Source organism: Peromyscus maniculatus, chromosome 21, assembly GCF_049852395.1.
Source record: "Peromyscus maniculatus bairdii isolate BWxNUB_F1_BW_parent chromosome 21, HU_Pman_BW_mat_3.1, whole genome shotgun sequence".
NCBI classification, from domain to species: Eukaryota; Metazoa; Chordata; class Mammalia; order Rodentia; family Cricetidae; genus Peromyscus; species Peromyscus maniculatus.
Window position 1 is genome coordinate 39,872,639 of NC_134872.1, and position 26,373 is coordinate 39,899,011.

General features: G+C 53.0%; 2 protein-coding genes and 1 pseudogene across 3 annotated transcripts in view; 1 reads left to right on the top strand and 2 right to left on the bottom strand.

Moving 5' to 3' along the window:
- Window positions 1–87: 87 nt before the first annotated feature.
- Window positions 88–21,566, bottom strand: Zap70 (zeta chain of T cell receptor associated protein kinase 70). 2 transcript variants are annotated; one of them, XM_006987292.4, is made up of 13 exons: window positions 21,434–21,566; window positions 11,425–11,835; window positions 10,645–10,805; window positions 4,206–4,344; window positions 4,030–4,114; window positions 3,903–3,946; window positions 3,676–3,727; window positions 3,179–3,371; window positions 2,613–2,819; window positions 2,000–2,192; window positions 1,769–1,909; window positions 1,551–1,663; window positions 88–496 (listed from the first exon to the last, which is right to left on the bottom strand). In XM_006987292.4, the coding sequence occupies exons 2-13, from the start codon at window positions 11,824–11,826 to the stop codon at window positions 373–375; spliced, it is 1,854 nt and encodes a 617-aa protein (XP_006987354.1). In that variant the 5' UTR covers window positions 11,827–11,835; window positions 21,434–21,566; the 3' UTR covers window positions 88–372. The 2 variants fall into 2 exon arrangements, with proteins under 2 accessions (XP_006987354.1, XP_006987355.1); XM_006987293.4 differs by lacking the exons at window positions 10,645–10,805; window positions 11,425–11,835; window positions 21,434–21,566 and adding an exon at window positions 10,179–10,638.
- Window positions 11,925–25,989, top strand: LOC102925817 (glyceraldehyde-3-phosphate dehydrogenase-like; annotated as a pseudogene).
- Window positions 21,586–26,373, bottom strand: part of C21H2orf92 (chromosome 21 C2orf92 homolog) — a 53,077-nt gene continuing 48,289 nt past the window's right edge. Inside the window, exon 9 of the mRNA XM_042266465.2 lies at window positions 21,586–21,788. The gene's annotated coding sequence lies outside the window, so the exon portion shown is untranslated. The remainder of the gene's footprint in view (window positions 21,789–26,373) is intronic.

A 26,373-nucleotide genomic window follows, 5' to 3' on the forward strand; every position in this document is an offset into this window, starting at 1 on the left:
CTGGGCTAAGTTCTTTCTTACCAGCCCCTTCCCGTACCCACCCCTTTCCAAGCCCCCTAGCCTTGAAAAGATTAGAGGACACTCAAGTGAAGAGAAGTGGAATTTATTCCAATGAGGACAGAGACCGCCCGAGGACTCTTCGCTCCCACGCAGAAACAGAGGAAGTAAGACCTTGGGAGCACATGTCCCCTCAGCCCAGAGCCTCAGTGCCGCTGACCAGGGCCCCACCGTCCCCAGCTCATGAGGAAGGGAGAATCACATGGGACATTCAGAGGGCTGTGGACCTGAGGTACAGGGTGCTCCTGAACACAGCCCATCCTGGACCGAGTGTGAGGTCAGAGAAGAAAGGCTGGGTGTAGGGAGACCTGGGGCTCAGCCACACGCAGCCTCAGCCACCTGTCCACACTGTGGGGATCCCTCGGCCCTGCTGGCCAGGCTGTAGTAGTAGTTCCGCATGCGCTGTTCCACGGTCAGGAAGTCAGGACGGTCTTCCCACCTGTGAGGGGTGGAGAGACCCAGAACTCAATGTCAGCCAGAGGGCAGGAAGGTATCAAGGGGTGGGGAGTTGGGGGTAGACTTTCAGGGCCCAAAGGAGCAGGGTTTGGATGAGGTCTCCTGGGTGTGAGAGCGATGGAATTCTGGGGTGTCTACTCCAAAACAAGTAGAGTTATTGGCTTACAGAACACAGATAATCAGATAGTGTTGAGAGCTGTCCGGGAGGGTACAGGAACACTGAGGACCAGAGTGAAAGCTACTGCCCACAGGGAGCAGGGATGCTGGATGTAGCCGTGTTGGGTATTCGAGCCAGGCACAAGTTTATATGGGGACAGATGTGGGGCTTGGGATGGAGATGCGTGAACGGTGAGCAGGCTTGACCAGCGGGGAGCTGTTCGTGGTACTGGAGTGAGATTTGCTAGGTGCTAGCCTCTGGCTTGGGTGTACTGGGTGTTTTCTGAGGGAGCCTGAGTTAACATGGGTTGAAATAGGATGAATGGACCCATCCTGGTCAGCTGGACTGTTTCAAAGTCAATGCCCTGTCGTTTCGTGGAGTATCAAATGCTGGGATGTCATGTCTCATAGTCGTTATAGGTGACCCTTGTTTGGGTGCGTCGTTTATCATCTGCTCTGGGTGGGGTTGTGGATGGGGGTTGAGTGTGTTAACTATTTGGGTCCTGCACAAGTGTCTTCCTGAGACCCTGGACGTGGAGTGTCGGCTGGTAGGGGCCGAGAACCAAGTGCAGGACATTCTTCCCAGGCGTGCGACACTAACAGTGTGCAACACTAACAGCATGCTGGGTGACGACAGTGTGGCTGTGGTGGTCCAGTACTGTCAGATCTGTGTGCAGGGCCCGTGGCTGCATCGCGTGGCCAGTGTGCTGGGGAGCTAAGTATGGATGGGGATGGATTAAAGGGAGAATGTGGAGAGTCTGAGACACGGGTGTGGATCTTTGAGGGGAATACTGGAGAGAGTTAAGATGACACTGATCGGGCATGAGGACTTCTCCCGTCCCAGGACTGAGTGACCAGACCCCCTCCCACCTGGAACTCACTTGTAGGTCCAGCAGTCGCTCATAAGTGAATACATTTCGGGCGGACACTCTGGCGGGCACTCCATCCTCTTGCCCTGCTTGATGAAGTCCAGGACCTCGGGCCCCTTCATTTTCTGCCCAGGCCAGGGACAAAGGCAAGTGTGTGTGTGTGAGGAGCCCGGGTCCCTCATATTGGTCCCCCTCCCCCGCCCGCCACGGCCGAACTCAGCCCAGCCTACTTTGTAGGGCTTCTGGCCGTAAGAGAAGGCCTCCCACATGGTGACCCCATAGCTCCAGACATCGCTGCGGCTGGAGAACTTCCGGAAGTTGATGCATTCGGGCGCGTACCACTTCAGAGGCCACTTCCCGGCCGAACGGGCCTGAGAAGGGGAGGTGCTGCTAGGACAAGACTCTGGGACCCCTGACCCACCAGCCACCTCCACCTAGAGACTCCTGGGGGTGGCGCTCACCGTGTAATAGCTGTCGTCAGCACCCAGGGCCTTGGACAGGCCAAAGTCACTGATCTTGGCATAGTGCCGGTTGACCAGCAGAACATTCCGGGCCGCCAGGTCACGGTGCACAAAGTTCTTCTCCTCCAGATACTTCATGCCCATGGCCACCTGGTGCAGCAGTTCAGCCACGTTGCTGACCGGGATCTCCTCCCTAGGGTGGAAGGGGGAGGGGGAGTCAGCCTCGGTCCCCATGGGGCACGGTGCGCAGCACAGAGAGTCTGGGCAGCGGTGAGGGGGCCGGCATCTAGAAAGCTCTTGTTGGCAGAGCCAGGTGCTAAGTGCTCCGTAAGCAGCAGGTCCGTTCGATGTTCACAGGAGCCTTGGGTACAGATCCCGCTATCATTGCCATGGTGCATGTGGGGAAACTGAGTCAGGGGCTCTACTTTGCAGTATGAGTGTGGGCATCAGAGTGCACACAGGGCAGGCATTTGTCCATGAAGGAGTGAAGGCAAGTGGCATGCTGTGTGTGTGTGTGTGTGTGTGTGTGTGTATGTGTGTGTGAGCGTGCATGTGTATGCGTACGCTCTGCTCCATTCCCCAACCCTGTGCGGGGCCAGCTACCCAGGCTCACTTCTTTCCAATCAGGAACTTGTGCAGGGGCCCGCCGCCTGCCATCTCCATGACCAACATGAGCGCCTCGGCCTGGCACACGCCGATGAGCCGCACGATGTAGGGGTTGTCAAGCTGGTGCATGATCTGGGCCTCCCGCATCATCTCATCCTTGTCAGCCTTCTCCGTACTGTGCTTCAGGACCTTGATGGCCACGTCGATCTGCTTCCTGCCAGGGGCACGGCCACACAGGCAAGTGTGGGTGTGAGCTGGGCAAGTGTGGGCTGCGCCTCCCTCTCCTCGTCCCCTGACTTCTATGGGGCACCCTCTGGCTCGCTGCCAGGGCATCCCATCCACTCCCCAAGATGCCTGGGACTACCTCAGCCCCCCAGGGAGATGCTATAACTTCAACTTAGCCAAGTCCCCCCCAGCATAGGCCAGTGTCTCTAGCCTTTCCACATAACCGTCCAGCCTGTCACACCCCACCCCAGAGTCTGCTTCTCAGGCAAGCTGTCATGAGACAGACCCCCCAGCTCCTACTGCCCCTGACTCTGATGCCCCCACCATGGCAGAAGCGGTCGGCCATACTTGCGCATCCGGTAGACTCCTTGGCGCACGGAGCCAAAGTTGCCACAGCCAAGTTCAATATCGGCCACGAGGAGGTTCTCACGCTTCAGGAAGAGCTTCTTGTCCTTGAGCTCCTCGGGGTCACTGTAGGGGCTCTCATACACGCTCGTGTCCATGGGCATCGGCCGTTGCTTTTCTGGGGATGCCACACGCGCTGGGCATACACACAGTCATACACTCCCGGGTCAGACAAGGCGATGGGGAGGGGGACCCAGAGGGCAAGAGAAGCTCAGCCACACCAAACACATGGCCACAGGCCGTGATTTACCCACCCCATGTGTCAGCATGCACCCAGGGTGGACAGACACACAGGCAGGCAAGCTCAGCACGATTGTGCACGGGACAGACCCCCGTCAATGGCCCTGGCTTGTCATTCCCGCTAAGTCCCACAGCCCGGCCAGGGACCCTGCTTTCAGTTGGGCATGGGCCCACCCACACCTCCACCTCTGCCCGCTCACCTGGTTCAGGGGTATATCCATCTGAGTTCAGGGTGTCCACACGTCTCTGAGGCTAGGGGTCACAGAGTCAGCCGCAGTCAGCAGGACCCAGCCCTCTTACAGGACCCATGCACGCTGAGGACACCCCCAGGGACGGTCCCCTCCGTAATCATCTTCCTTCCACCCCGACCTCCCTGAAGTGATCCATCCGATACCCAAGTCCCAACCCTGAGGTGCCACGGGCTCACCTGAGTAAACGTGGACGGGTGGGCTGGGAGTGTGGGTGCGGCAGCTATTGGGGAAGGGGAGGGACCGTGAGTGAGTACGGGACATGGCCTCCTGCACACTGATCTGCCTCCCGCCAGCTCCCCTCACCTTCAGCGCTGGCACTGCTGTTGGGGCAGGCCTCCTTCAAGCGGTAAATGAGCCCATCCGCCTTCAGCTTGAGGTACTCCACCAGCTGTGGAAGGGGGTGTCAGGTGGGGCCTTCCCAAGCCCCGAGGGGCTCAGCAGCCCACCACAGGGTTCTCCTCGGAACACGGTCGGCCTACCTGCCAGAGCGTGTCGAACTTGGTGCCTTCGGGAATGCAGAACTTGCCAGCCTTGTCCTGACTGATGAGATAGTGGTACACGGTTTTCCCATAGACCAGGGACAGCGCATATGTACCCTGCTCCTTCCGGGGCCTCAGCCTGGAGAGGGAGGAAAGGTGTCACCCCTTCAGCAATGGGGGGCCTTCCTGTGCCTCAGTTCCCTCTACTGACACACATGCTATGGGCTCCACACCCAGAACCTCCCGAAGCAGCCACAGAGAACGGGAAAGCCACAGAAGGGTGCCACCAAACTTCTGCACCTTTATGGGGACCATGGGGGAGAGGGGCAGAGAGGGCAATGCTGAGTATACAGGAAACATGAGGTAATCCGAAGGCAGACTTGAATCCACTGGCCCACAGTGGATATGGAGCTATGGGGGTGGATCGCCCATACACAGGAGCCACCTGCTCCTCCACAGTGGTGAGATACTTGCTACACACTGGCAGACAGTCATCCCAGGAGGACCCAACCATCAGAGGTATTTTCAGCCATGTGCTTGGCTAACCATGGAGGGACAGAAGAACCCATGATCCTTGCGTGTATACACACACACACACACACACACACACACACACACACATACACATACACATGCATACACACATTCCCACCATACCTGCACACACACACACACACACACACACACACACACACACACACAAAACTCCATGGCGAAGTCATTTAACACTTCAAACAACACAGCATCATTTGAGAAGTACTTGCCTACCCATGAATGACACTCAACTACTATGGTGGTCTGAATGAGAATGGCGCCCATAGGCTCACACATTTAAATGCTTGTTCCCTAGATGGTGGACCTGCTTGGGAAGGATTAGGAGGTGTGACCTCATTGGAGAAGGTGTGTCGCTGTAAAATGTAAGAACTATGCCAAGTCAGAAGGACCTGGACACAGCCTCCACCACCCCATTCCATACCCAGACTTCCCATCTCTTCCTCCAAGGTCCAGCCTGATGAGTACTCCAGAACGCTCAATCCTTATTGCTCCACGACCTGCCAGGTCTAGTCTGGGCTCCACAACTAGTGCCCCACCCTAGTCTGGCCACCTGTGCCTGCACCGAGCTCTGGGCCTCCACAAAGACCTGCTCCTACCTGCAACCACCCACAGGTTGCTTGTGAGTCACCTTCACCACCCCACTATATATCCAGACTTCCTATGTCCTCCTCCAGGATCTAGCCTAGTGAGTACCCCTGACCTCCCCAACCATACCTTTTTTTTTTTTTTTTGGACCCACTAGATTTAGCCTGGGTCCCACAACTAGTGAACAGCCTAGTCTGGCCTTCCCTGCTGAGGAGCTCTAGGCTTGGCTCAGGACTGTCCCCAAACCACAGGACTCTCCAAGTCACAGCCAACCTTTCCACTCAAACCGATCTACCCCCACACTCCAGGCTCGGGACGGGAAGCATGTTCTTACACCAGCCCAGTCCTCTGTCCACCTGGCCTCATTCCACCCAAGCCATTTCCAACCTCTGGACCCAGCCTTCCCCTAACCTGCTCTGCCAAATTCAGAACAAAGGAAGTCGCACACTCAAACTGCATCACAAGAATACTAATATGAAAGATCAAGCCGGTCTCTCCTCTCCAGAACCCACCAGTTCTGAAGAAATGTTTGCCAATGAGAATTACCTAGATCAGAGGTTCTCAACTGTGGGTCGTGGAATGACCCTTTCACAGGAGTCGCCTAAGACCATCAGGAAAACACAGATATTTCCATTAAGATTCATAACAGTAACTATCGAGGACTATGGGGGTCCAGCCCCTTGATAGTCCCCTCCCAGGGTCCGGGAAGAATCTACAACCAGCTGATAATTAATCTTGGATAAAAAGAAGTGAATCTATGTACACAAAACTCCTTAGTCCATATACTTTATTATTCTGTAACAGTTATAAGTTTATATTCTGCTCTCATTTTTAGGTCATCTTTAACCTGATTTCTCTCTACACTTGTCTGCGATCCCCTCTAGGTTTTATCTTAATTCCTTCATCTAGTTCTGCCCCTTCTAGGTTCCCATCCATCTTGTTCCTTCCCATATCATCTCCCCTCCCATCTCCTCTCTCCTCTTCTTGTTCTACTTCATCTTGTTCTTCCCCATCTGGCTCTTTCTCATCTTCCATCTCGTTCCTCTAGTACTCTCCTGTAGCCCTTCAATCTACTTCTTCCCCATCTCAGTTTGTTCCTCTCAAGTTCTTACCCATCTAGTTCTTCCATTCTCTTTTCTCTTCTCTGTCCTCTCGTGCCCTGGAAGTCCTGGTATATTATACACTTACAAGCAGTATTCCCTTAGCAGTGCAAAACCAGGCTTCCAGGGTCAAATGGAGGGGTGATAAGAATCACATAGGGAGGCAATAACTGTTAATTATCATTTGCAACCCCAAAGGGAAGTGACCAATGGGAAATGGATTAACTAAAGGCTAAATTCAGGTAATATCTAAGAAGGGGGCTCTTATGTGCTCAACTATAATCTTAGAAAGTGTTAAGAATCTATAAGTTGCTAGGTCAATGGGAGAAAATAAAACTGTCTTCCTTTTTCCTGTGGCTCCTATCTGTCCAAGCTATCTGCCGTTTTTCTGCAGGGTGGGGGAAAGTGTGTTCAGTCGCTAGGCAACCTGTGTACAGCTTGATGCCTCTGGTGATAGTTAAAGGGAGATCTGGAACTGGAGGTAAGGTTTGGGAAAGGAGGAAGTAAGGCTTAATTGGCACATCCGCCAGGCCTTCTCAAACAGGTAGCCTGGATGTTTAAGTCTATTCTTAGAAAGTATGGAGGTATCTCTGATAAGGTACTTTCCTCCATCTGGGGATGGACCTGGCCGGATGCTGTCAATGATGATAATTACAGGGAGGCTTGAACTGGGGTTCTGGCTGAGCATAGCTGTTAGCACAGAGATTATCTAAATATTCCTAGAAGTGGTTAGGTAAGTAGTTAGAGGTCTATAAAGTTAGTAAGGCTGTAAGAAAGGAGGGGTCTGAGCTAAATTGTGTAAAGCTATTACTTAATGTCTACCTGACCTAGGCGGTGTCCCCTTGTGGAATTTACCTTAAGTCAGGAGACTCGCCTGTGGGTTGTTATCACTGTTAATCCTCGGAAATTGGGTGACCACCTGGGTGATGTCTCCTTTAGTCCTTGAAAGTGGCTAGGGGAGATATCTGATTCCAGAGAAAGCCTTTCCTGAGGCTGTTCTCCAAATGCCTGGAATGTGTATGTCTAGAGAGTGATCAGTCCACATTGTTAGCCCTTCTTAGGGAAAAAATCAATTGGGAGAACTAGGAAGGCATACATGATTTTCATAACAGAATACAACTGATATATAACAAGCCAAGTAACACCAAAAACTCCTTGGGATTTGGCTTCCTCTGGAGGAATTCCCTGATTCCTCCAGATAGTGACTTTGCCATAACCAGCTGAGTTCTTATGATATTACTGCAGCCCGCAGCAAGTAACAAGATTTCAGTTATAAAGTAGCAACAAAAATAATTTTGTGGTTGGGGGTCACCACAACGTGAGGAACTGTATTAAAGGGACTCAGCATTAGGAAGGTTGAGTAAGAACTATTGTCCTAGAGGAACTCCAGGACCCAGAATTTAGTCCATCATAAACCTCCGCTGGGATGTGAAACTCCCAAAGACTCAATGAAAAAGTTAAAGTTTCAAAAATAAATAAATAAACCTCCTCTGGGAACTCAGGGGCGTTAAAGAAGACACAAAGAAACAGCTGGATGGAATGAAGGAGAAAGAACTCCAGAATAACCGCCTGAGTAGTGGTCAAGAGAACACTAACATAAGATGATGGAAATAAATGATGACGACAATCCAGGATTGAGATGGAATTTAATCAGGAGATGGAAACATTGAAGAGAACTCAAGCCCAAATGAAGATGGAGTTGAAAAGACCAATAACTCAACTAGAACCCTCCAAAGAAAACCTTACACACAGAATGAACCAGGCAGAAGACAGAATATCAGATTCCAAAGATAAAATAGAGGCTCTACGCCAAATCAGTGAGGAACATAAAAAAAATTAAAACAGGAAATTTGGGACACCATGAAAAAAAAAACCCTAGAATTATAGGCATAGATGGAGAAAAACCCCAAGTCAATGGCACAGACCAAATCTTCAACAAGACCGTAGAGCAGAACTTCCCCAAACTAAAGAAAGACACACCCACACAGATACAAGAAACATCCAGAGCACCAAATAGACAAGACCAGAAAAGAAAGCCCCCATGGTGGATCTTAGTTAAAACATGCAGTAAACGTAACAGAAAGTGTAGCGAAAACTGCAAGAGGAATGTAGTCACGTGTAAAGGAAAAGCTGTCTGCTGTGGATATCACTCTATATAAATAAAACACTGATGGCCAGTGACCAGGCAGGAAGTATAGGCGGGACAAAGAGAGAGGAGAATTGGGGGAACAGGAAGAAGGAGGAGAGACACTGCAGCCACCGCCAGGACAAGCAGCATGTAAAGACGCCAGTAAGCCACCAGCCACGTGGCAAGGTATAGATTTATAGAAATGGGTTAATTTAAGATATAAAAACAGTTAGCAAGAAGCCTGCCACGGCCATACAGTTTGTAAGCAATATAAGTCTCTGTATTTACTTGGTTGGGTCTGAGCAGCTGTGGGACTAGCGGGTGACAAAGATTTGTCCTGACTGTGGGCAAGGCAGGAAAACTCTAGCTACAGCCGTCAGAATAAGAGCTGAGCTCCCAGGGAAAACTTTGAAAGCCCCAAGCACAGTGAAGAAAGACACCTCCCTCAAAAGCCTTAGAAATATCCCTCCAACTTACAGGCTAACTCTGTCAGGTAGGGGAAAATCTCAAAAAAAATTTTTTTTTACTGTATAAGATTTCTTACTATTTTTTAAATTATGCATATGGAAGGTGGGGTATGTGCATGTGAGTGTGCATGTCTGTGGGGGAGGCCAGAGGTGTTGGAACCCCTGCCCCTGAGCTGCAGTTCCAGGTGAATGTAAATCACCCCACAATGATGCTGGGAACCAAACTCAGGTCCCCTGGAAGAGCAGCACATGCTCTTAACCGCTGGGCCACCTCTCCAGCCCTGCACACACATGTTTTTTTTTTTTTTTTTTTTTTTTAATCCACCAACAGCAGAGTCCTGGAGAGAAGGGCATCTCTGCCCACAGACCTCAGTGTGTGTGAAAATCAAGTCAGTTCCTCCAAAGGGATCCTGGGAAAGGAGCATCCCGGTGGTAGGAGGCAGAGCAATGATCCAACCCGGCAGGACTCAGGCACTCATGAGAAGGGTGGACCTGGGAATTGTCTCCCAAAGGTTCTTGAGGTGAATACACAAGGCTTCCCAGAGTCATGGAAAGAGGCAACCACCAACTTTCCCCATATGTGGATGCCTGAGTATTATTATCTGGATCACATTTATACACACACACACAAAAAAAAAAAAAAAAAACTTACACCCAAGCCAGAAAGCTGCCACTGGCAGAGTTTTCAAATGTCCGGCTTCAGAGGGTCTCCAACCATGACCCCAGCTGTGGCTCAGACACGCACAGACACAGTCACATAGGAACAAGAGCTGACATTTAACGCCATCTTGCTCATGTTCCTGCTTTACATGTATTAATTCATGTATTAATCCATGAGCTCCTTTACACAGGTCCCAGGCAGGTACTGCTAGAGGGCAGGTTGAAGCAGTTGGTTCAACATACCCGTGCCCCCAGAGCCTCTACCTCTCTCAGTATAAATGTCAGGGCCACCCCCCCCCCACTAATGACGTCGGGAACACTGGTCTCAGTATTCTCCAACATGCCAAGTTAATTCCTGCCTCTGGACCTTTTCACCTGGCCACCAGGTTTGTTAGAAGCACCCTGCACCCCAAAACATCTTTCCTATGTTGTTTGGTTTGGCTTTTCTGGGGTGGGGGTCGAACCCAGGTCCTCTTACCTGCTAAGCAAAGGCTCCATCATGATCTACCTCCAACCCTCCTCTTTCACCTTCTCACATTCTGAAGTTGTCTTCTCAGTAAGCCTCCCTCGGCGGCCTCATTGTAGCCCCTTCGCACCCCACCCTACACAGCGTTCACCTCCATCTGACGAGGGCTCTGTTGAGTTCCCGTCTCCTTGAGACAGTCACCTCTATCTAGTCATATCATTGCCTGCTACCCTAGCCCAAGTCCCACAGCCCGCGGATGGCAAAAAGCTGGGCTCAACACAGATGCGCCAACTTTGGAGTCCTTCCAGTTCCCTGCGAGGACGTTACCGTACCCAAGGACCCCTGCGCATGCGCACAGAGACACAGTCGCCCTATAGGCCCCGGTGCACACTCAGGTCTACCCACCCGGCCCCCAGGATCTCAGCCAACAAGGCCTCCCCGGCCCCTCATCACCTGGAACCCCCCGTGTCCCACATACAGGAACTTGCCGTCTGTCTGTTGGCCGGAATAGAGTTTGCGTTCGGCCTCCTCGCGAGTCAGGCTGCTGTGGTACCAGGGCATCCGCTCATGGGCTGTGGTGGCAATGAGCTTCTCCACCTGGGGGGCCTGGCTGATGATGGCCTGTTCTAGTGCATCGCCCTGAAGACAGGAGAGGAGCGTTGTGGGCGTGGCCAAGTGGACGGCCACCGGAACCGGCTTGCATCTCTAGACTCTCCAGAACCCACCCCACTCAGCACAACTAGGGTGCATCTGCAAACGGTAACTAACCTCCACTAGCCCTAAGGTCTCCCTCCTAACCCAACCAGGGAGGCACCGTAGCCAGGCCTCACCGCCTAGCCCAGCTCGGAGCTCATCGACTTCAAGATCCGACACGATTTCCAGCTCAGGCACAGCACATGATGTGAACTACAGCGCACCGTCCCTGTCTGCCATCCTACCGTAGGGCACACGCCCGCCCTTCACGGTCCTCTCTGTCACCTTCAAGCCCAGGAGGCGCCTCCACCTTTAAGCTATCATAGTCGAGCACCACAGCATCGCTCAATCTACGCAAGACAAATTACCACCATGGCCACCAAGCCCGGACCTAATGTCCTCCTTCCAGGTCCCGGGCTCAACCAAGTCCTACACTTGCTTCCAAATCTCAGACCTTGGAACATCTTGCAAGCCAGTGAAGAAGACACAGCATGCCTCTCCACCGTCAGGCCCCACCCACATCTTGCCACGCCCCTGTGACCACGCCCTCTGGCCACGCCCTCACCTCCAGCTTCCAGGTCTGGCGCACGTAGTCGCGCACCATGGCATCGCGCAGGCAGTCGAAGACCCCGGGCTGCGGCTCCAGGCCGGGCGGCCGGTTGCACGGCTTCCGCAGGTTGCAGGGCAGCCCGTCGGGGTCTTGCGAGTAGAACTGGCAGAGCTCGGCTGGGCCGCAGTGCGCCTTTCCGCCCGCGATGGCGTAGGTGCCGTTGAGTTGGCGCTCGATGGGAAAGTGGTGGAAGCGCACGTCGTGCACCAGCGACAGCACGTAGCCCCCCAGCGAGCGCAGGCACTGGCGTAACAAGAACAGCCCGTCGGCCATGCCTGCCAGCTTCAGGTGCTCCTCGGCCTCGGCGCGCGAGATGCTGCCGTAGAAGAAGGGCAGGTGCGCCGCGGGGTCGGGCATCGCCGGGCCCTGTGGGTGCAGAAAGGCATGCAGAAAAGCGTCAGGACCCGCAGCCCTTCCCGAACCCTGGCCGTCAGCGCCGGAGAGAGCCCACGAGGATGGACATCTATGGGGTATAGCCAGAGGCACCTCATCTTTGCACTGGAGTCGGTTCCAGAGAGGAGTGGCAGCGTCCTGGGCACCCATCCGGATCTGAAACCCACGACGGACTCTTCAGAATCCCGTGCACATAGCATCCGGACACCCTAGAGGTCCCTATGCCTGAACCGACCCTTCATTTCCCAAACACATGGGCTGTTTTGTTTGTTTTTTGCGTTTCATGCTAGATGCTGAGGATATTACCTATAAAATATTGTCGTTCTCTGCTCTCTTGAAAGCCACACAAACTGAGGAGGCAGCGGTCAGTAATGTGATAGACAAGAATGACCATTACCATTGCAGATTAAGGTCAGGATTTTTAAGAGTGATGTTAGAGAGAAAAGAGGTTATAGCTAGGATGGCCACCTCCTTTGATCCCAGAGCAGAAGGATGAGGAAGAGCCACCTCCTCAAAAACCATGAGGGGAGAGAGTCAGGCAGAGCAAGGCTAACAAGCATCTCATCAGAGAACCTGGCCCCAGCCTTCCCCACTTCCCAGTGGGTGCCCTCGACCTCTATAATTCCCCTTGCCCTGGCCCTCTGAACCAGTTTCAGAAAGCATGAGTTAATCTGAATATCCATCCCTAGAGAGATGGTTAAGAGTCAGGATTGAACTCGATATTAGTACTGATGCAGCCGTTCAACATGAGATGTGTGGTTGGGGGGAGAAAAGAAACGTGGAGGGGGTGGAAGGAGGGAGGGGGAGACAGGCATGGTGGCTCCTGTCTGTAATCCCAGCGTTTGGGAGGCTGAGGCAGGAGGCTCACATGAATTCAAGGTCAGCCTGGTATGTATGTATGTATGTATGTATGTATGTATGTATGTATGTATACATGGATGTGTATGGATGGATGGATGGATGGATGGGTGGGTGGGTGGGTGGTGGGTAGGTGGATGCATGGATGGATGGATGAGTGGATCAATGGGTAGATGGATGGATAGATAGGTAGGTAGGTAGGTAGGTAGGTAGGTAGGTAGATAGATAGATGATAGATAGATAGATAAGTAGATAGATAGAATCTGATAGGCAAATAGTTTACAATTGTCTATCCTGAAGTGCCTGGAGTGATGCTAGTGTTCTGTCATGTTAGGGCTTGGGGTACACCAGTGTTTGAATTAATCAAAACCCAGTGTACACTAAAGATTCATTGTATTTGCTCCTTTAGGGAGAACTACTCAGTACTGAGCCCCAGCTGCAGATCTGCATGCAGATGTTCAGGCTGTGATGGTGCTGTGACTGTAGTGTTGAAAAACATCTACAGTATAGACAACAGATGGGGGGGGTGCAGGTAAGAGGGTTGTCAACTCTTGTTATGTACAGCAGTTCTAGAAAAATCTCTGCAAACACTGAATTAGTGACTACTGAAGAGCAGATGCAGCCTTAGATTCCCTGGCCATGTGGACAATATGTAACTGTTGGGGAGGGAGGTTGGTGTGGGGTTTCATATAGCCCAGGTTGGCCTTGAACTCACTATGTTGCTGAGACTGTTTGAATTCCTGATCCTCCTTGCCTCCACCTCCCATGTACTGGGATTATAAACCTGTGCCACTACACCAGGCATAAAGGTACAGCCTAGGCTGGCCTTGAACTTGTGAGTCTCCTGTCTCATCCTCTTCAGCATTTGCCTACCATCAGCAGGTTCCCATCACAGCTGTCTGTACCACGTGTGCGTGCGTGCGCGAGCGCCTTATTGAATACACATTGTTGGGCTAGAGCTGGACCTCTGTAGTAGAGCATCTGCCTGGCATGGGAAGGCCCAGGAAATGTGCCACCCCACAAAAACAAGAGCCCCATATGGCTCACGCTCAGTGGTGACGTGATCATCAATGACTCAATATTCTTTCCATTCTGTGTGTATCTGTAAATTGTGGGAAAACACCACATTATTTTGAGGATTGCAAAGTTCAGCTAGCAGGTGAATTCTCAAACACGGAATCTGTGAATAATGAGGGCCATTCTCTATGAGAAGCGGAGCAAAATGTCTGTAGAATCCAGGGGTGAACAGGAAAAGACAATTCATTCTTTCCATTCTCCGTATTCTTGTTTTTATGCAATGTTGGGGAGGAAAGTTAGTTCATCATAACAATTACTTGTTATCTACTTAGCTGACCCAGGAAGGCCTCTTGGGCATAAACTATGATAAAGAAGGGACGCAGTGTCCTTCTTATACACACAAGGGCAGGGGGTAGAAGCATACATAGACTTGGTAGATGTGTCCAGGGATGGCCAGAGATGGTGGCTGAGGCTAAGAAAGATGCTTGGATGGGACCAGGCCAAAGCCTCAGTCTGGGCAACTGGGGGCTGCTGATCACAGGGCACAAATATGGGGTGGAAAGCCAGGCTTGACAGGTCTCTGGATGCCCACCCCCAACAGTCAATGGCAAGCAGTGATCAGAAGCCCGCATGATCAACGGTGCTGTCTATTTTTACCTGGAGAAGGGTGATGTCTAAACTGGCATAATGACACACACCTGTGATCCCTGCACTTGGGAGGCTGAGGCAGGAGGATTGAGCTCCAGGCCAGCCTGGGTAGAATACAAAGTTAAGGCCAGCCGAGAGAGTGAGACCCTGTGTCAGAAAACCACACAATGAAAGGGAGGGAAGGGCGAGAGGGAGGATCTTTTCATTTTTAGGATCATTTTATATATATGAGTGTTTAGTGGGCATGTATGTCTGTGTACCATGTGTGCGTGCCTGGTGGCCATGGGGATCAGAAGAGGGTGGAGTCATACACAGTTATGGGCCCCCATATGGATGCTAGGAGTCACACCCAGGCCCTTTAGAAGAGCTCTTAATCACTGAGCCATCCCTCCAGCCCCAGGAGACCCTTTAAAAAAAAAGTCTTTGAAGAGAATATTCCATGAGACTATTTGAAACAAGTCACAGGCTCCTTGAAAAAAACAAAATGGGGATTGGGGATTTAGCTCAGTGGTAGAATGCTTGCCTAGCAAGCATAAGGCCCTGGGTTCGGTCCTTAGCTGGGGCAGGGGGATAAATAAAATAAAATTTAAAGAGAGAGAGAAAAAAATGGAACCTGACAGAAAAACCTCCACAGGAGTGTTATAGAAATTTTATTCATTAACTGTCAAAAGTTGAAAGTGCTGTAACTATCTCCCAACAGGCAAAGAGAAGCGGATGCCTACAGAGTGAGCGGACACAGCGGCTGCGAATCGGGTTCCCGCCAGAACTGCGGTGTGGAGACCATGTCAGTGGCATCGGGTGGGGGTGACCACAGGGGCCTGAAGGAACTGGGGAACAGTCTCTCGATTGCATGCATTCATCCGATCAGAGCTCTTCCATGGGGTGGTCTCTGGACCACTCTGTGTGGGCTGGAAGGGCAGCTGGGAGGTTTAGACAGGCTGCAGATGTCGGCAGTAGCGGGAGCAGGAAAACTTACATGGGCCAGGTTGGCTCTACCCGTCCCCCCCTCTCAGACTTCCACCCACCTCTCATCCATCCTGGTGTCCTGCTCCACCCCTGGCTACTCCGGCACCAACACCCATCATCAACAGAGTGTGAGAAGCACCCGCTCTTCAGTACCAGGTCCTCTGAGTGATGGGTATCATGTCCCCTCCCTCCTGCTCGGCCTCCCATCTCTCTGGTCCTTACAAACTCCCTAGCTTAGCCCCCTTGGGCCCTGATACTTCCTATGGGCTTGTTTATGTCCTCCCCCCTCCCTCTCCTCCCCCTCCCCTCCTTCCCTAAGTCTTGCCCCCGTACTTGGTCATCCTGTCAGGAGCTCACAGGCTGAACACGCACCTCTCCCCCAAGCCAGATCTCTAGCCTGATGTTCGTTGGTGTTCCCAATACCTCCTTTGATCTCTACCAACTGTTTCTATTAATACAAACGGAGATGCAGATCTCACTCGCAGAATGCCTGTGGTTAGCTAAGCCCCGACAGTCTGTTTCCACTTGAGCTGAGCTCTGGGGTCCTGCAAGCTGCTCCTAGGTGATTCTTCACCACAGCCTCTTCTGCTTGAGAACCGACTATGCCTCCCTCATTGGATCGAAACTCCTCCACCCTTGGCCCCAACCAGGCTGGGTTACTTGCTTCCTTTGGACTCACTTCCAGATGTTCACCCCTGCAGCACTCCACTGAATGTGTCCTCCCTGGCCCTCTCTGTCTCCCCAAACCCAGCTAGCCCCTCCTGGGCAACTCCTAAAGCTGCTTTACAGTGTGTGAGGCTGAAGGATGTGGGGTTGGGAGCAGGAGGGGGGCTTGTCTGGTGGTAGGGTCTGTAACAAGACTGGTCTCTGGAGCAGGAAACTGTGGCAGGAAGCTGACAGTCACGTGGTTTGAGCATCTCGGCCCTGCAGGGCCACAGGTGCAGCCTGGGTAGTCAGAAGTTGGTTAGAGAAGAGGATCTGGGGAAGGCTGGTTTTCAGAGTCTAGTCCAAGGCTACAAGTCAAGATTGGTATCTAAGACCAAAGGCCAAGGTGGCCCAGAGGCAGGAGTTTACCCTGTTTCTACTCCACCTACCTTCCCACTCCTGGTGACAGTTATTTTGATAATCCTGCCCTGCCGATAGGCAGCCAGTGTGGTGGGGGGCCCTGGATCCCTGTGTCTGCTCCCACCCCCTGGCCTTTCTGGTCCATCCTCATCCTATTCATGCAACATGGTGGCCAAGTCTTTAGAGACACTGTAGCCAGAGATGCTGAGACCATCAGAGGAAGACAGAGGCAGAAGATAAAAGGCTAGGAGCAAGATGCTGGCACAGATCTTATGTCTCCCATCTGCAGGCCAGGCCAGGGTGGCAGAACTGCTCCCAAGAGCCAGTTCACCCCAGCCTCCCAGTGTGAACCAAGACTCAGGGCCAGTTCACCACACTGTCTGTCCTGAGTTGAGAGCAGGCAAGGCTTGGGTTAAGAAGCCTGTTATGGTCTTTGATCCTTCCCATTCTAGGATTATAGCCACATATTCTCCCATAGTGCCCTGAGACACAACAGTGAGGGCCAGAGTAAATGGACAAAGCTGGATTGCACACCTAGTCACTAGGGCAAAGTAAATACTGTCGCCATCAATGACCCCTTCATTAACCTCACCACATGGTCTACATGTTCCAGTATGACTCCACCCATGGCAAGTTCCAGGACACAGTCAAGGCTGGGAACGGGACGATCAACGGGAAGATCATCTCCATCTTCCAGAGTGAGAGGTCACCAACATCAGACTGGGTGACGCTGGTGCCTAGTATGTTGTGGGTTCTACGGGTACCTTCACCACCATGGAGAAGGCCAGAGCACACTTGAGGGGTGGAGTCAAGAGGGTCATCATCTCTGCCCCTTAGGCTGATGCCCCTATGTTTACAGTGGGTGTGAACCACAAGAAGTAGGATGACTCATTCAAGATTGCCAGCAGTGTACCCCACCAACTGCTCAGCCCGCCCTGGTCAATGTCATCCATGACAACTTTGATATTCTTCAGGGACTCACGGCCACACTCCACGCCATTACCACCACCCAGAGAAGACTATGGATGATCCCTCTGGGAAACTGTGGCCTGAGGCTCTGAGGATGCCCAGGACATCATCTCTGCATTCACTGGCACTATGAAGGTTGTAAATCATCCCAGCACTGAGCAGGAAGCTCACGGCCCTTCCACAGGTATACCGCTAATATGTCTGCCGTGGATCTGACTGGGCCACCTGGTTGCCAAATCCAGCTGGTGAAACAGGCATTAGAGGGTCTCCTGAAAGGCATCCTGGGCTGTACTGAAGACCAGGTTGTCTGCTGCCACTTTAACAGACACCCACATTCCTCCACCATTGACACTGGAGCTGGCATTGCCCTCGGTGGCCACCTTGATGAGCTCATCTCCTGGTATAACAAGCTCTTACCACTCACCTATAGTCCTAGTCCCCCCAGGGCCTCCTCTTTTGTGGGTAGGTCTCAAGACAGGGTTTCTCTGTGTAGCCTTGGCTGTCCTGGAACTCACTCTGTAGACCAGGCTGGCCTCAAACTCAGAGATCTGCCTGCCTCTGCCTCCTGAGTACTGGGATTAAAGGTGTGCGCCACCACTATCTGGCTCACACTTTATTTTCTTGAAACAAAGCCTTGCTATATTCCAGGCTGACCTTGAATTTACGGTCCTCCTGCCTGTGCCCTCCAAGTGCTCAGATTACAGACATATCTCACTACACTCTTTCTCACATATTCCCTCTTACTCATCCACAATCCCCAGGTCTCTGCTCTAGGCCCTGGTGCTCTCCCCAGCCTGCACCCTCCGACCACCCATTACCCAGAGTCTCCCTGAAGCTGTGCTTGCTTAATTCCTAAGCCACTCTGAGCTCCCCACAACAGAGGCAGCACAGGTATTTGTCCCTCAGTAGGGTGCCATCTTGATTACATGATAAGCACCAGGGACCGCAATTAGATGTACTGAATATGCTGTGAGGGTGTCAGCCCACTTCCTGGTTTTCCTGGCATAGGGTAGATTTGAATCTCAGGGTCTCAGATCACCTAGTAAATGGCAGTGGTGTGGATTGAGGCATCGAGCGGAGCTCCCCACTGCTCTTAGACGCTGGAGCTGCAGACTCCAGGTGCCACACACAGGGCCTGGCTCCTTCCTGTGTTAGCACACCCACTCCGCCTTCCCTCAGCCACGGGAGCCTCCTTACGTTATTTGCTCAAGTCCCTCCCTCTGTGGGGCTGCAGCGATCACGCTCCGAGCTCAGGGCCTCTGCTCTGCTTCTGCCCTGTTCCTCCACTTCATTCAGGTCTGTTCCCTGGCCACCCCCTAGCACACTCTCCCCTTGGCGCTCCATCCCAAGCCCAGCTCATTGTCCTTCACCACTAAATATGGTACACATGTATCAATATGCTGACATCTTTATCCCCTGCATGCCTCAAGTACAGAATGTTTGCATTTTCATTGGCCACGAATACTGGGGAGCCAAGGGCTACAATTGGCTGTGATGGGCAGGGACACCCCTTCAAGAGCCTGGCAAACAAGAGGGTCACAGGAAGGTCTGGGAGTAGGCGTGGGGGCTTCACCCACTAGCACACAGGGCACAGTAGACTTGCTCAGGGGCCTTAGGCCACCCATGCCCTTGTCCTGGCCACATGCTTCATGTTTCTAGCTACTCCTTCCTGCTAGGAAGTTCCTGGTTCCCAGGTTTCCACCACCCTCCCCAGGCTACATCAAGTACCTGGGAGGCACAGCACAGCCTCCCACATCCCGGCCCTGATGGCCACCATGGTCACCGTCGGTCAGATCTTCTGCTCCTGTCTGTGCCTGGCTCCTCAAGGCACATCCACACAGCCAGTTTTCTGTTACAGCTGCCACTCACTGCCACACTGAGAACAAGGCCAGATGTTCCCTTACCAGGCTGTGTGACATCCTTTAGGAGCTACTCCGCTTACCCTGCTCCTCGGCACAATTGCTACATGGGAACCATTACTCCCATCCCTCAGCTGGGGAAACTGAGTCTCAGAAAGGTTAATGTCACGCACCCAATCTGACCCACGGTCTCTCAGGCTCAGTTGAAACTGACACTGATGTCTCTAACATCCAGAGCTGATTCAAGCCCCAAGGGACTCCATGTCCCCAAAGACCCCAATACTGCAGTTGAAGTACTTGGACTGTCAAGGCCTAAAGAGTTGGGCTGCTGGGGCCAGAGATGGGTCTCCAAATCCAGCACTCTGAGCATCTGTTAACTGATGGGACAATGTCCCTCCACCCCCTGAAGTAAGGTGAGTCCTCCAACCCCAGCCTGGGTGCTAGGACTGTGTGACCCATACGCAAGGTGGTTTCTGCTCTCTGGTCTCAAGCTATAGGACAGTAAAAGGACACAGGACAAGGCCCTGTAGAGTCGAGGGACTGACGAGGGAAGGGCTGTGCTGTGTGTGACAGGGTGTTTGACAACATTCTTGGCATCTGTCCGTTGCACGCCTGGATTACCCAAGTCAGTATCCAAAACGTCTCCAGACGCTAGCAGCTGGCCCTGGAGACGGGAGGGGGGGGGTTGTGGGGGGGGTGTCAGATGGCTCTAAATCAGAATCACTCCCCTTCCTATGGTTCTGGGACCTGAGCGGGGCGGGGGGCGGGTTGGTATGGGGTGGTCCGGGTGCTGCAGGCCCCCTGGAAGTTTCCAGAATCGGTGGAGATCAGAGCCTGGGACCATCAAGAGCTAATGATAACAATTAGCACCATAACAACCAACTATATGGTGCCTACTATGTCCCTGAATAATTGGCACATGGCAACCAATGATATGGCTCCTGCTATGCCCCTGAATGCTAGCTAGTGTATCCCCTTAACCCCTAAGAGAACCCTGTGAAGGAGCCGCGGAATACAGAAGCTGTGAAACCACAGAAAGGTGGAGTGACTTCCCTGAGGTCACACAGCAAGTAGCAGGCAGACCCAGACGGCCCCAGGCCCCCTGGCCCTCCAGCATGGACGTCAACCCCATCCAGGCTGCTTGCCCACCAGGGAACCCGCCAGCCTTGCACAAGTGAGACAAAAACACTTTGAGATTTGAAAAGAGTCTTCGGTTTGCCTCCGCAGGTGGCACCTAGGTGGCACCTAAGGTCTTCCATCCTAGGAGTTTGTGACCCTAGTCTTTCAGCAAGGCCTTAGTAAGCACCTACTGTGTGCTTGATGCTCTAGCTAAGAGGAGAGCAGCGAACATCACAGTGACCTGTTCACCACACAGAGCCCTCTTATTTCCCGCCAAGACCCTGCCTCTCCCAGCCTCTTACTCAACAAACAAGCCAAGAGTGTAATGGGCAGACACACACACACACACACACACACACACACACACACACACACACAGAGCGAGGCTCAGAGAGGCCAAGACACTTGTCAAGGACACACAGCCATCAAGCAGCAATCGAGTGCTTGCTTGGCTCCTTTGCCTCTGGCTCTGCCTACGAGTGGAGCCTGACTTGAGTCCCTCACCGATGATGCCACTGGCATCTTGTTGTTCAAGCTCACAGTCCTGTTGGACCAGCAGCCTGCTTCTCGCTGCTTCCTGGAGCCAACGAATGTTCCAGCAGGGGCCCAGGGACCCAGAAAGCATCTTTTATCCAAACACACTACAGTGCCGGCACCCCACAGGCGACCTGCTTCCCCGGCGATGCCCATCACCCCCTTCTCCAGCTGGAGACCACCCAGCTCAGTCCTTTAGATCCCTCTCATGCTACCTGGTGGCCTCCTAACTCACAGCTACCCCTCTGTCCTTGGCCACCAGAAGCGGGCCACCTTCAGGATTGGCTCCATCCCACTGCTCCATCCCAGCGGCCTGACCACATGCTATGTGATCCAAGCCAGGAGGCCACCTTGTGGACCTGTCCCCACCACTAGGGCCTACCCCAGCCCAGCCTCAGGCCCTGTGGTCCCCACCCTCCTCACACAGAAGTGAGGGTAAGACAGGGACACCCAGTTCACTCACCCTCCTCCCTCCGGTCACCTTGGATGGTCATGGTAACCATGCATGGGGCAAAAGCCAGAAAATGGCCACTCACCTGGACACCCCCGGCAGTACCACAGCTCACAGGGCACGGCAGGGCCTAGCCGGGAGGCCTGGTGTCCCCCGGAGCTCTTTTTTCTCACTAACAGCTCTCTCTGCAGCTCAACCTATTTCCTTGCCGCGAAGACAGGAAAGAGAGCTGTGTTTGAAGATGACGTCAAAGCAACAAAGTGCTGTGTTCAAGGAAAATCACAGGCCACACGCTCCTGGCGGGGCAGAGAGCATTTCCGGGGGGCCACGCAGTGTCAGCCACAAGGGGTCGGGAACAGAAGAGGAAGGCGAGGATTGCAGCAGCCAGGACTCCTAGGCTCCTGGGTGCAGGTTGCTGCTGTCCACAGTGAGCCCCCAACCTGAGGGAGGAGAGAGGAAGGGACATGGAGTGCTGAGAGAGAGGGGTAAATTCTGGAAAAGAGGGGTCCCCAGAGTGTGCCCGTCCTAGTTAAGGTTACCCCGCTGAGATGAAACACCATGACCAAAGCAACTTGGGGAGGAAAGGGCTTATTTGGCTCACACTTCCACATCACGGTGGATGATTGAAGGAAGTCAGGACAGGAACTCAAGCAGGGCAGGAACCTGGAGGCAGGAGCTGATGCAGAAGCCATGGAGGGGTGCTGCTTACTGGCTTGCTCCCCATGGCTTGCTCGGCCTGCTTTCAAATAGAACCGGGGACCACCAGCCCAGGGGTGGCCCCACCCACAATGGGCTGGACCCTTCTCCATCAATCACTAATTAAGAAAATGCCCTACAGGCTTGCCACAGCCCAGTCTATGGAGACATTCTCTCAATGGAGGTTTCCTCCGCTCAGATGACTATAGTTTATGTCAAGGTGACAGAAATCTTCGCAGCACAGAGCCCAGCTTTCCTCTCCCTGGAGGAAGCGTACTGGAGCTGGCCTCTGGTGGAACCCTAGAGGACTGACATTCTACGGGCAGGCTGGCGCGGGGGGTGGGGGGGTGGGGGGACGGGACCCCACTCGGGCAGCACCCTAAAGCTGGGGTTGGTGAGTCCACTGGAGCTCCAGAGCTAAGCTGATGTTCAGCTAGAAAAACCCAAGATGGCAGGGCTCTTCTAGAGGTGTTCTGGGGAAGAACCGGCTATGGGGTTGGGACAGGCAGACAGGCGCGCCCCCAACACCCACACACTCCAGTCCAGCCCCACACAGGTCTCCCATCCTAGCCACAGCTTCTTCCACGTCCTCTCTTCTCTGTGCCCGCCCAGCCCCATCACGGCATCCAACCGCCTAGAGGTCAGGAGCCACCCCCCATATCTAGCCCATAGTAGTAGCCTGCAGCACCCACTCCAGTGATGCAAGGCATCTGGGGGCCTCTCTCCCCCACCACTTCCTCGCCACTTGGACAGACACTCTGGGAGGTCTCTGAAAGTCCATTCAGCTGGACGGCCTTAGGGACCCTCTCCGGGAAGAACCTCTCTCACGTGGGCAGTGGGCTGTGCTCCTGGGTGCCCCACCCCAGGTCTCCCTTCTCAGTACCTCCTCACAGGGGATCTACTGTGGTCAGCTTCCTAAGACCCCCCTCCCCGTCCAGGAGGAGGCTCCTGGCCAGGGTCCTTCTGTTTTCCACCACTCCCTCTCGGCTCTCCCTTTCTCCACAGATAGAGTAAAATCCAAGATGCAGAAAGTCTCCGTAAGCCAGTGCTCTGTCCCTGAAGCAAGAGAAGATAGCCAGTGACTGAAGAGAGAACTCACGGCATCAGAGTCACATGGAGCAGGAAAGAAGCAGCCAGACAATGTCGCCAGTACTTTACAATTATATGCGCCCTTTAAATGTGCCCTTTAACCCATTTTCTGATGGAGGTTTAAAAAAAAAAAGTCAAATAACATGTCATCAGCGGCCCATGCCACTAACCTCAGCCCTTGGGAGGAGGGAGAAGGAAGATCTTTCCGTAAGTTCGAGACCAGCCTGAATTAGTGGGAGACCCTGTCTTAAAAAACAAGAGGGCCAGGTAGTGGTGGCGCACGCCTTTAATTCCAGCAAGCACTTAGGAGGCAGAGGCAGGTGGATCCCTGTGTGTCTGAGGCCAGCCTGGGCTACACAGAGAGTTCCGGGACAGCCAGGGCTACACAATGAGACCCTCTCTGGCAAACAACAACACAAAGACCAGAAGGAGCATGGCAAGATGGCACAGGGGGTACCTGCTGCCAAGCCCGACCTCCTGAGTTTGATCCCCCTGAGCCACGTGGTAGGAGAGAATCACCTCCTGCAAGTTGTCTGACCCCCATATATGTGCCACGCGCGCACACACACACACACCTGTACCTATGCATACATACGTAAATAATTTTAAAATGTAGTTAAAACAAAACAGAGGGCTGGCAAGATGGCCCAGTGGATAGAGATGCTTGCAAGCCAAACCACATAACTTGAACTCCATCCCCAGAACCCACCTAAAGGTGGAGGGAGAGAACCAACAATCGGGCCATGGCACGCATGCCCCCCAACACATCTTACTTGCACACACTTGCACACACACACACACACACACACACACACACACACACCACTAAACACGCCAAACAACAGAGAATGTGAATGAATAGAGAAAAATCAATGAAAGCACCATATCCAGGTAGGATCGTCCCCATGGCTCACACACTGATGGACACAGGAGGAGAAAACTTAGCAAATTATCTTGGAGGAACAGGGTGGCCTCCTATGCACAGGCTGCATAAGGGGCAGCAGGCTGGGGCTCCCTGGCTGGATGGGCGGGCCCCCTTACCTGGGTGTGAATCTCTGGTGTCCCAGAGAAGGGGACTCCAGGCCTCTGCAAACCACAAGCCACAAACTCCATGCCCCTTCCTGTCCCAGAGACCTGTGACTGGAAACTGTGTGGTGGCAGCATCCCCTGTGTGTCCACCTCTCAGAAGAGACTGCAGATTGCCACAGATAAGGGCTTGTGTTCCATGGGGGGAGCAAGGGGAGGTGCGTCCTTTCAACTTCAGAGGGAAGAGCTGATGAGTGCTTGGGACTGGGTCTGGGAAGTTGTGTGCTGAAGATCTAGAGCGTTCCAGCAAACACTCACAGTGGACGCAGAGCCTGGGAAGGAATTGATCACATGCCCTCAGGCCTCCACGTTAGAGAGGCAACTGGTTTCCTCTAGGAAATTTCCTTTAGCCTCACACTGAGAGGGGCCTGTGAGTGTGGGTAGCTGAAGCTGGGCAGGCCAGGTTTGGCTCCATAGCTAAGGGAGCACCTGGCTTCAGCAAGGAAACATCTGGCAGGAGCCCTGGGAGGGGAAAGAGTGGAGCCTCAGCCTTGCAGAGAGGCCACACTTAATTTTACCCCGGACCCCCAGCCACAAGGACGGCCTCCTCCACCAGGGCCCCTCCTGGATTGCCTCCCCACACTGTGACTCAACTCCTTCTTTCCCTCTGGGCATAGCTGGGTGCCTTCTATCCCCTCATTCTTCTCTTCCACCTCTTGGGGCTGTTGTGAATGTTAAAAGAGGCCTGAAAACAGATGCTGCCCGACAGCTATTCCTCACTGACAACTCGACCACATCTGGAATGAACTACAATCCAGAAATGGAGGGCACACCTGTGAGATATTTTTTGCTTGGCTTGAAGTAGGTGGAGCCACTATTTCTAGTCCTGATCTTTGAGGTAGGAAGATACATTCATTTCCAGGTCTTGAGGAGGAAAGGCACAACTTTAATCTGGACCACACCTTCTGCTAGAAGCCTATATAAGGACATGGAAGAAGGGAGCTTTTGCTCTTTGCCTGGTTGCCCTCATCTTGCTAGCACATCCATTCCTTCACTGGCATTGGAGCCTGCTTCTTCAGGATTCCAGCGTACACAGAAGACCAGCTGAGACACCCAGCCTCGTGGACTGATCAACTACTAGATTCTTGGACTTTGCATTCACAGCTAGCCATTGTTGGATTAGCTGGACCACAGCCTGTCAGTCAGTCCAATAAATCCCCTTTATATAGAGAGACTCACTCTATAAGTTCTGTGACTCTAGAGATCCCTGACTAATGCACTGCTCACTGTTGATATCCTCATCAACATCACCATCCAGTTCCCACAATTTATGCTGCATAACCCTGGTACTCCCTCTGGAGGCATCTTTGGGGGTCCTGAAAGCTGCCAACCATCATATGGGAGGAGGTTTTAAAGAGTAGAATTGACCATCATCCTCCGACAAATGAGCCCAGGCTAATAAGCCTACAGAGAACACATTGGTCACAGCAGTGACTCGCTGTGACCTCCTTGAGGGCTTCTCAGATGGCCGACTCCTTCTGCAACCTTCAAACCATCATGGTGGTTGTCAGTGCCTCAGAGTCCAACACCGGGTCACCTACGGTCAGCTCATCCCTGTCCAAGGTACCAAGGCCTGTTGCAGGCCCTGCAGGTGCTGACCTCTTCTTCCCTGTGGAGGCGAGAGTCTGGTGGAGACGTAGACTTAGCAAAATGATGATGTGTTCCCTAGAGAACGTCAGTGCTGAGGAGGAAAACACCAGGAAGCGGAAGATCTATTGGTGTGTCATTTGGAACACGGGTCAGGGCAGGACTCAAGGAGGAGACCCCTAGAGCCAAGAGGGTGCAGGAGACAATGAAAGAGGTGTAGTCAAGAGGGAAGGGCAAATGGGATAGCCTAAAGCAAGAATGTGAGGTAGGGTCTCTAGCCCTAGCAACTGGAGTGCTTGAGGGGTGGGGGATGTAATTCAGTTAGTAGAGTGTTTATTTAGCATGCACAAGGCCCTGGGTTCCACCCTGGTGCCACAGCGTCACATAGTGGTGCATGCCTGTAGTCCCAGTACTTAGGAGGTACAGACCAGGAGTTCAAAGCATGGGCTGTAGAGATGGCTTGCAGTTAAAAGTGCATGCTGCTCCTGCAGAGGATCTGGGTTCGATGCCCAGCACCCACTTAAGGCAGCTCACAACCTCTGAGAACTGCAGCTCCACGGGGTCTAA